Here is a 10,338-nt window from a genome sequence, read left to right as displayed (position 1 = left end):
CGATTTTTGTTCTCTTATTATGGGCTACAACTTTGCCGAAGACGTCAAACCTCTAAAAAAATATTTCGAAAAAATATGTTTTTCATCTCACTTCTAGGGGGATTAATCATTTATTACATTTTGTCAAAAGACGCCTTTTAACATGCAGAAAAACTTTGTAGAACACGCCAATCCTCTAGAACCAACCTCAAAAAAGTTATTTAATTTTGATCGTAAAATCATCGATTTCGAACACTGTGGACTGCAAACATTTGAAATCTATTCCATGAACTACAGGACGAAGGGCAAGGATAGTGGGGCGACGAGTTGTAGATGGGCGTTCTGTTGTAGGTGGTTTGCTAGTTGCAATGATCAGCGGCGGACCTGTAGTGGTACAATTAAATGATAAAATGATTAAACTTTCAACTGTTGAGTCACGTCACATCGTCACAGTGTAATGATGAGTTATTATTATTATCGAACTTTCATTCACCGTAAATGGAGTACTATCGGAAGTGCACGGCACAACTGAACTAGTGTTCGAGATTTACACCTTGTGTACATTCTATTCTTAATCCAAAATAACGTTTACGTGGTATATCCAACATTTTTATCTCCCGCCTTCGTTAATATTTATGAATCGAATTCCTTAATATTGAGCCCACATGATCTTGCCCTTTTTACAGCTTTTTGCATTCACTTACCATCTATTTGTGAGCGAAAACCATTTTCATCAGCGATATACTGAACGATATGTTTAATTCCATCGTTATCGATAAAGGTGTAGGATCCACGAATTACCAAAACCTGGTGTCCATCATCAAGAACCTTCTTCTGTACGGTTTGGTTAACTTCATGTGTGTCACTTAACTTGTAACTGCGAATAAAAAAAAAACGATTTCAAAAACACTGCATTTTGAGAACGTAAAATAAATGGAAAAACTACCCCCAATTCAATTGATCACGATTTTGATTATTGTATTGGCTCACTACTACCGGTGGAGCCCCTAATACCACGAGGGCGCTCAAGATCACTGTCACTGCTATCGCCAACATTATTTTGTGAGACATCTTCGTGGGAGCACGCGATTCACTTCGAGCGACTTTCTACTTGAACCGATAATCTTGATTTGATTTGAGAAACCACGTTAGCCTTTGTTTTATTGCCCTTTGACCGTGTAGACCACGTTTTCGGTATTGCCAATCAAGTTTTCAAAATGTATGCAAGAATTTCGTAAAGCCCAAAATTTTTAAACCTGTTTTAATTAACCCTAGTAAGATGTTAGGGTCAATATGACCAGGACAAGCACGCTGAACGTGCACTACGCCTTAGTTGTGCCCCTAGCTTAACATCCTAGGAGGGTTAAGAATCCAGAGATGATAATCCTAAGAATTATGAATATCGATTCATATTTGAGACTTAAGGCTGAGTAGTCCATCATCTGTATCGGTAGCCATTTTTCGTCATTGATAAAACTCAGCCTCTAATTATGAATATTTGTATGAAAAAGTATCATCCAACTTGCTCACTTGCAGTGAGTGTGATGATACTTTTTTCAGCTGTGTGGTTGTCGTATTACATGCTATATTTCATTTCATAAATGCGAGGCAAATAACTATTGAAAAGCAAAGAGTCTATGATTTGTTCGAAAGTTCAGTGATGCACAATATCACCTTAAGTGATGGATAGAATAAGCTTCGACACGTTAATTTATTTTAAATTTTGAATTCTTCTAATCTCCGTTAAATATTCATGTGCAGTTCGTCAAAAGCATGTATCAAAATCGCCGTCTAATTTTTTGTGGCTCTGCGTTCCTACTGGAACTTGGCCTGTCTCTCAAGTACACTCAGAGTTATTTTTGCCTGCCATTGCATGAATTTGTACATGCAAGTAGAGATTTACAGATCTATCTATCTAATCTATCTAATACAGTTTTGTATACAGGGTGTTAGGTTCATAAGTGCAAATTTTTTAAGGGTGATAGAGGATCATGAATGGTGAAAAAATGTTCTACGCATATGGTCAAATCTCAACCGTTACGTAGTTATTGAACTTTCCATATTTTGTACTATTATTGCCTTAACTCACTGTTACTTGAAAATGGTCAAACTTATCGCAGTTTTCTATCAAATGACATCTTTGAAGCGATTGGTTTATTAAAACAACTAAGTTTTAGGAGTAAAATAGATCAAAAGAAGGGTTTTTTAATTTAATTTTGCAATTATCTTTAAAAAATGTGTAATAAATTAAATTTCTCTCATGGGCAAAGTTGTGGCCCCTGCTCCACTCTACAATTCTGTCTTTGACACCAAACTTCTACCTCTCATTGTTTTCTTGCAATTTCGATTGCAAGAGCCGTATTTACGAAGACAAAATTGTCTAGTTTTAAGTTTTTAGACACATATTGTGTTTTAGAACGCGTCTTTCCAATTTTTGACTTTATTCCCCATAACTGTTATGCTAAGGTGGTTCATCTGGATTAACTGATTCAAAAATCTGCTTTCTAATATTTTTATTTACGATTTCATGATGGATGATGATGACGGATCGTTTAATTGGAAATTTCACCAGTAGGCGGCGCTAGAGGCTAAGCAAATTTTGAATTTCATATACAGTACTGGCCAAAATTATAGGCAGTGATGATGATACGATGCATAGTTCGATATACCTTTCTTCGAGTTAGCTTAACTCAAATGCCATTATTCGAATATAAGTGTTTATTGATCACGAAATAAAATTGCATTGTTTCAAACATCAAGCAAAACTTAACGAAGGAGAAAGAATTCAAATCTTGAATTTGGTCGAAAATTGTCTGGCCAAAATTATAGGCACTTTGTCGACCTTCCTAAGAAAGTTTGATGTTCTATCTCAGACATTAGTAATAATATCAGCAGGATCCTTCAATATTCTGTTCAGCAGAGGTGTTAGTATTGTTTAGAATCGAGATCATTGGTTTGTAAGTTTGATTTTGGGTGTATTTTATCAAATGTCAATGATAGCTATCTCGAGATACTTGTGATTTCTAGTTTATAAATTTGCAGTTAATAATAAATGTCCTAAATACGTTTCCAAAAGGTTTTAAGTGTAGGTTAGTGGGCAAGCCATCCAGAATATGAACTCCCAGGTATTGTAATGGGTAAGTTTTGTTGTATGGCATTGAAATTGATTAATTTTGAATTGTGAAATGAAGCGTTGGCTTGTTCAGAATACCTGTAACCATCATTACGACTAAAGTTCTTATTTCTCGTGGACATTGGAAATGTTTCTGATATACCTAATGGAATTCAATCTATCTTTCTATGAGACCGGCAGTCCAGTTTCAATTGAAGAAATGCAGTCTCACACACTGTTAGTATCCAGTCCCACTTTCCATTATTAGTTATACAGCTACTCAAAAAAGCGGTTTTCAGTCTAAGACAACAAGTAAATTAAGAACGCCTCGAAGGGTGCCAAAAACATGCCCATTGGAGCCAAATACAACGGTACCATGCTGTATTCAGTGATTTTATCCTTTTTGAAGAAATTTACTGGAATATGAGAATACTGGAGAATGAGAATGTGAATATGAGAGTATTCAAAGAGCACTAAGTTGAAAAGAAGTAGGCCAAATCCCAGTAGTGGTAGCCGGGGCCCGTGGCGCAATCGGTCACACGTTTGCCGATGGTCATGAGTTCGATCCCAGCCCCGGCACTTTCGTCAGTTGCTCTTTCCCCTTGAGAGCAGCTGACACTGACTCTCTTCTGAGCCCATGGCTCTAATGGACCCGGATACTTAGACATCGGCGAACGGCAACTCATAATGGACCTTCAATCGGATTAGAAAAAAAGAACAACCACCAGGACAATACATCAACATCCTCGTGCTCATCATTCTACCATGATAGGGTGCAAAGTGAAAGCAGCGCAACGGCAACCAGTTCGATATAGTAGAATTAGAATACATTTAGGTGCTGTACAAAGTGTAAGTACAGCTTCCAGTTAGAATCGCTCACGCAGTGTCCTAGTTGACGGCAGACAATTAAACGTTCCATAATAAATACAAAATTTCCCATAAATAATTCGAAAAGTCCCAGTGAAGAAACAGGGGTGTAAGCAGTAATAAATAACAAAAGTTCCATAAACAAATAGAAAAATGCATAAATAAATCAAAAGTTTCCATAAATAATTGATTTTTGAGCAATTAAAATCGCCAAAAATGCAATGAATAAATCAACTGTTGCAATAAAAAAAGCCAATTTTCCCACCAAATAACTTCGAATTTTCCATAAATAAATCCGATTTTTCCATAATAATTTAGAAAATTCACAATAAAAAAATATCGAAAAAGCAATAAAAAATTCAAAAAATGCAATAAAAAATGACGAAATTACCCATGAAAAGCAAATGCAGAAAAGTATGAGACAGTGAAATGCTGAATCGCACTTATATGACTGAATCGACTGAAAAGCATGCGTAACTATGATTGCAATTTACCGAGCAATTGCTTGCTGTCCGAACTCGCTATCGCTCGTCGGACCTAAAAAAAGGGATAACATCTATGTTTGCATTATACCGGACAAATTCTTGAATCTGTGGTTTGCCTAGAACCGAATCGATGCAGTTGCGGTCCATCGGATATCGGAAACTTCGGCGGCCTTCCGCTGCCTCAGTTCCTCAATCCTCTATGCGGCTTCGCCGCATGGTCTATGTAATTTTTGGCTCAAAATGCATTTACGTTTATTGCTCGTTTTTTGACATTTATTGATAATTTATTTTTTTGTTATTGCACTTTTTGAATTATTTATTGCTTTTTCAATATTTTTTTATTGTGAATTTTCTAATTTATTATGGAAACATCGGATTTATTTATGGAAAATTCGAAGTTTTTTGGAGGGAAAATTGGCTTTTTTTATTGCAACAGTTGAATTATTCATTGCATTTTTGGCGTTTTTAATTGCTTTAAAATCAATTATTTATGGAAACTTTTGATTTATTTATGCACTTTTCTATTTGTTTATGGAACTTTTGTTATTTATTACTGCTTACACCCCTGTTTCTTCACTGGGACTTTTGGAATTATTTATGACGAATGATCACTTTCTTATGAGTCGTTTATATTTTAGCCCCTAGTTGACAAAAGAGCTGCAAATTAGGTTATGTGATTGAAGAATAAAATAAATCCCAGTGTGGAAACGTAGATGCACAGGGGTATTTTCGGGATGAAGCAAGGATTTTGTACACACACCAACGGACACTCAAAAACTCTTTATTGTTTATATTTATGCATAGCTTTTTATTCATTCAATAGTCACTGCCGTTATTACCATAAAAGTGAACTACTTTTTCCCCCCACACAACGACTCCAAACATTTCAAACTTATTGCACTCTCTGTGGTGTATGCACGGTGAACAGTTACATTGTCTTGTTTAACTGTTGGAATTGTATGTACCTTACTGGTAGGTGGTACTCTAGTTGAGGGGGTGAGTTGGGTAGCTATAGAAGAAATATTTAATGAACAATCGATTAGACCTGGAAGCTAATACGACGCAAGAAGTAAGCGTTACTTTGAGTATGATATATACAGCCATTCCATAGAAAAACGACATAGTGGTTTGTAGTTCATCGAAAATAATTAGACCCGTATTTTTTTTTATTTCGTCATTTGGGTGACCAATTTTCAGATAGGGTGGTCCTAAACATCAAGGTTTTTTAAAACTAAAAAAAATCAAAAAGTCATATTTGGCGTAACACATTAAAAAATCCGAGATGTATGTTTTTTAGTTTTTGAGATATGATTTTTTAAATATAAGGCCAAATTTTCCCATACAAAACATTTTTTGATTTTTAGACTGTTTCAGAAATTATAAATACACTTTGTTTATTCAATATGTAAAATGAACCGTTTTGATGCTTTCTATCTTTTTTTCAGAATACAGCATATTGTGCTAAATGGCAAAGTTTATCACACCATAAAAAATAATGCAGTAAGCAGCAATAAAGACTTTCGTTTGCTTAAAGTTTGTCGCTGTGTTGTTGAGAAATTCGAAACAACATCTACCAAAATCTAAAAAAAAATTCAAGATAAAATCCGTGGTTCATTGAATCCAGCATGCTTAAATCCGCTGCCTTCGTGAAAGTTATTGCGTTTATACATCAAATAAGTCTACTCCCCCACGCCATATTTCACAGCTTTTCGCATTCACTTACCATTTATTACTGGATGATAGCCATTCTCATCAGCGGTGTACTCAACGGTATGTTGAATTCCATCGTCACCGCTAAAGCTGTAGGATCCGCTAAATACCAAAACCTGTTGTCCATCATCAAGAACCTTCTTCTGTATGTCTTGGTTAACTTCTTGCATATCACTTAACTTGTAACTGAAAATCAGAAAAAAAATCGATTTGAAAACACTGCATTTAAAAAAACCACAATAAATCAAAATTACCCCCAACTGTACTGATCACTTATATGGTGACTGTATTGATTCACTACTACCGGAGGAGCTCCGAAGACCACGAGAGCACCCAAGATCACTGTCACTGCTATCACCAACATTATTCCGTAAGACATCTTCGTGGGAGCAGCACTGCGAATCACGGTGAGCGACTTTCTACTTTGCCCGGTAACCGTGAAGTGATTTGAGGATTCGCTGTATCCTGTGTTTTATTTCCCTTGATCCGTCTAGACCACTTTTTTCAATTATCAAACAAGTTTTCAAAATATATGCAAGATTTTTGAATGGCCAATCCTTTTGAGCTCGTTTTGACCAAGAATCAGGCAATGATCAACCAACGCCAAGTCTCCAGCGCTTCATCATTCCTTTTTTAACATTCCCGGATGCACACATCTGATCATCTTTAAAATTGTTGAAATGGATTTGTATTCGCCAGAAATCAATTCATGCAATGCATCGACATTTAATAGTGTTTAATGAATCATCAGTAGGTCGACTCCAGAGGCACATCCATTTGTAACACTAGACTAGTTTACCAAATATAGACTGTTTCAGAAATTATAAAAAAAATGTTTATTAAATAAGGCTGATACAAATTTAATTTTGTCTTTTTGTCTAAGTTATTGACAAAAAGATTAAACGATTGCCAGTTTCTCGAAAACATCCTTAGCCTCTACAGCTATGGATACAGGCCATAGCTTCTTCCTGCACGAAAACCTAGAGTGTTTGTAGGCCCTCTTCGAGCATGCTCTATGCCTCGTGTCCGTAGTAACAATCTTGATCCTATTTGGTTTTATTTGTTATTATGATAATTTTATAGGAACATTGCATATTCTAGTTGATCTTATCGGAGTTTCAGCTGAGCACAATTATTTTTCGTCAATCTTTTTCTTCTTATTCTTCTTCTTTTTTATGGCTCTACGTCCCCACTGGGACCTGGCCTGCCTCGCTTCAACTTAGTGTTCTTTGAACACTTCCACAGTTATTAATTGAAGGGCTTTCTTTGCCTGTCATTGCATGAATTTGTATATTGTGCTGGATTAGTATGACTGGTAATTTTGTTATTTCGACTGAGAAAGCCAGTTTTTTTTCGGAATTTGTATATTGTGAGGCAAGTACAATGATACAGGGAGTCGAGAAAATTTTCCCATTAGGCTAACTAGAGACCTCCTTCGTCAATATGTGGTTTTAAAAACACCTCCAAGAATACTTAAGGTTCACTTAATAAAACCATAAACGCAACAAGTACTGTTGGACATATTTTCAGTTTTATAAGGCTCTTGTAGTTATCTTCAATCATCCGTTCTTGATCAAGAGCAACTGTTCTCGCATGAGAACAGTTTGGTACATGAAAAATACGATTATATACCATTTCCCGGAAAACCATTACTCGGAATGCAATTTACCGGAAAGTCATTTACCGGAATGTACCATTTACCGGAGAGCTTAGATTTTTGCTTAGGAAATGGTTCCAGGAGCTTGTCGTTCTTGAAAGACTTGGTCTTCGTTCCACATTCCACAAAGTGATTTTAATCACTGATAATAGGAAAAATTAAATGTCATTACTAAGCATAAAGTGGAAGAACAGCACATTATTCAAAAAAGGGCAAACATTCTATGATTACAAATATTAATTAACGGTTATCAAAAATAGCTTTGCACAAAAATATAGTAGGTAATAGTAGTCAAAAGATCGAGGGGCAGAAGTTCGAATAGATAAAATTTCATTGAATATACGGTTAGATGCCCGGCTAAAGCCACTTAAAGGATACAATACAAGCAATTTAAAAAAAAAATGTTTCCCCTCTTCTTGACAGCGATGTGAGAAACGCCAATCGCACTTTAGATCCTTTATGTATAAAGAGCAAATGCAAAGCGACCAATGAATAAACTTAAAGTAGTTGGAATATATTGAAATTTAGTGAGACATTACAATATATAAATGCAATGCAATATACCAAAATTATCACAATATAAAAAATAGCTATCTTTCAAAAAAAAAAAAAAAAAAAAACTGGGAAAGGTTTAAGAGCTGCAATGTCGTATCTGACAACTTCATTATAATTTTAAATAACAGCCTACAAATCGAAGAAAATAAAGTGAAGGATTGATAATAATATTACTCAAAAGAACAGCCCATAAATAAAAGAAGGGAGCATCGCTAGTTGAAATGTATAGGGATGAGACATAAAACAAAGAATAATTCCCTCGTTGGCCAGTTCGTCCATCTTTTTCCCATTTGACCTTTTATCCCATCGACTTTTTATCCATTAGACCTCTTGTCCTTTGACCTTATGTCCTATAGCCGTATACAAAATAGAACTCAAAAGATCAGCATTTTCTTTAAAGAAGGGTGATACTCCTTTGAATTGCATGCGCGCATTTGACGAGCATATCTGTTCATATTTGTACTTATAAATGTATTCTTTAAATAAAACGTAAAATGTATGACATGTCACCCATAATCTTTTCAATAAGGTTAGATCAGCAAATAATGTAGCTGTCCAGATCGCAGCTAGGTATCTCATTTCAAGCTGTAATATAATATAATATAATATAATATAATATAATATAATATAATATAATATAATATAATATAATATAATATAATATAATATAATATAATATAATATAATATAATATAATATAATATAATATAATATAATATAATATAATATAATATAATATAATATAATATAATATAATATAATATAATATAATATAATATAATATAATATAATATAATATAATATAATATAATATAATATAATATAATATAATATAATATAATATAATATAATATAATATAATATAATATAATATAATATAATATAATATAATATAATATAATATAATATAATATAATATAATATAATATTGGTATAATATTGGTAGGCTAATGGTTCTCAGAGGTAACTCAATGGTTTTTACCGCACTAACAAATTGAAATATAATAGACTCTCAGCAACAGCCATGAAACAATAAGAACGTGTCCATCAGTCAGTCAACGCGAGCAGATCAAATGGCCGAAGACGAGGAACAATCTTTTAGTTTGGATGAGCCTACCAGTGACGGTGAAGAAATGAAGAACAATGTTGGCGAATTAATTCACACAAACAGGAAGCGCTTCAAACTACTTTACCGTGGTTTTGTTTATCACAAGGACAAACAAGTAATGTCTTCAAAACTTTCACTAAAAGTTTCAGAAGTTTATAATTGAGGGGTTTTTATTTGGGTAGGTGGAAAACTATTGGTACTGGGAATGTGAAAAGCGAAGGAATCAAGATGACGCCGAAAACTGCTGAGGAAGAGCGCGGACGGAAATGGTTAATGGCAGTCACGTGATAATAGCAACGAAAGACCACAACCATATGGCAGATCGTCTCAGACTTGAAGCAAGCCGTTATAGGGAAGCCCTTAAGAGGAAGGCATCACAAAGGGGTGAAAGATCTGAGAAGATCATTCGCCGTACTGCTTCCCAGTTTCCTGTTGAGGTAAATCAATAAGCTGAATGTGTTTGCTATATTATTAATTGCCATCATGTTCTAGGTTCAAACGACGGTATCGAAAACGGCCAAGCGACGACTTTGCTAGCGCCAACGAAGTTCTGCTGTCTTGCCCAACGATCCTATGGATTTTGATGTACTGGATGCGTCATTTATCAAAACCTTCGATAATGAAAGGTTTTTGTTAAATTACGTGGAATATCGAAGCGGACGAATAATGGTATTCTCTACCGCAGCAAATCTAACAAGACTAGGCCAACCGCAGATTTTTATTCTCGACGGAACATTCTCTTCCACGCCCAAAGGGTTTCGACGGGTGTTTACTATTCATGCATCTGTGGGGAATGGCGCTGCTCGAAAATTCACGTGTTGCTGCCCGACAAAGCGGAAACAACATACAAGAAGGCATTGAAGTT

The 10,338-nt window shown here is 35.0% G+C and overlaps 1 protein-coding gene across 1 annotated transcript; it reads right to left on the bottom strand.

Annotated features, from left to right (window-relative positions):
- Positions 1-4,922: 4,922 nt before the first annotated feature.
- Positions 4,923-6,644, bottom strand: LOC115260259 (larval cuticle protein 65Ag1-like). Its single transcript, XM_062842264.1, has 3 exons — positions 6,408-6,644; positions 6,167-6,339; positions 4,923-5,452 (listed from the first exon to the last, which is right to left on the bottom strand). Exons 1-3 carry the CDS (start codon positions 6,530-6,532, stop codon positions 5,295-5,297), a joined length of 456 nt encoding a protein of 151 aa, XP_062698248.1. The 5' UTR covers positions 6,533-6,644; the 3' UTR covers positions 4,923-5,294.
- Between the last annotated feature and the right edge of the window lie 3,694 nt (positions 6,645-10,338).

Source organism: Aedes albopictus, chromosome 3 (genome assembly GCF_035046485.1).
Source record: "Aedes albopictus strain Foshan chromosome 3, AalbF5, whole genome shotgun sequence".
NCBI classification, from domain to species: domain Eukaryota; kingdom Metazoa; phylum Arthropoda; class Insecta; order Diptera; family Culicidae; genus Aedes; species Aedes albopictus.
The sequence above is the reverse complement of the archived record's forward strand: the minus strand, read 5'-3'. Positions and strand labels throughout refer to the sequence as shown.

What these genes read in the sequence shown, in the direction of transcription:
- LOC115260259 (XM_062842264.1), bottom strand. Translation starts at nt 6,532, where the DNA reads ATGTCTTACGGAATAATGTTGGTGATAGCAGTGACAGTGATCTTGGGT. An exon ending in AGTGATCAGTACAGTTGGGG is followed by an intron (nt 6,340 to 6,407) that starts GTAATTTTGATT and finishes TCTGATTTTCAG; the next exon opens with TTACAAGTTAAGTGATATGC. An exon ending in CTATCATCCAGTAATAAATG is followed by an intron (nt 5,453 to 6,166) that starts GTAAGTGAATGC and finishes TTTCTTCTATAG; the next exon opens with CTACCCAACTCACCCCCTCA.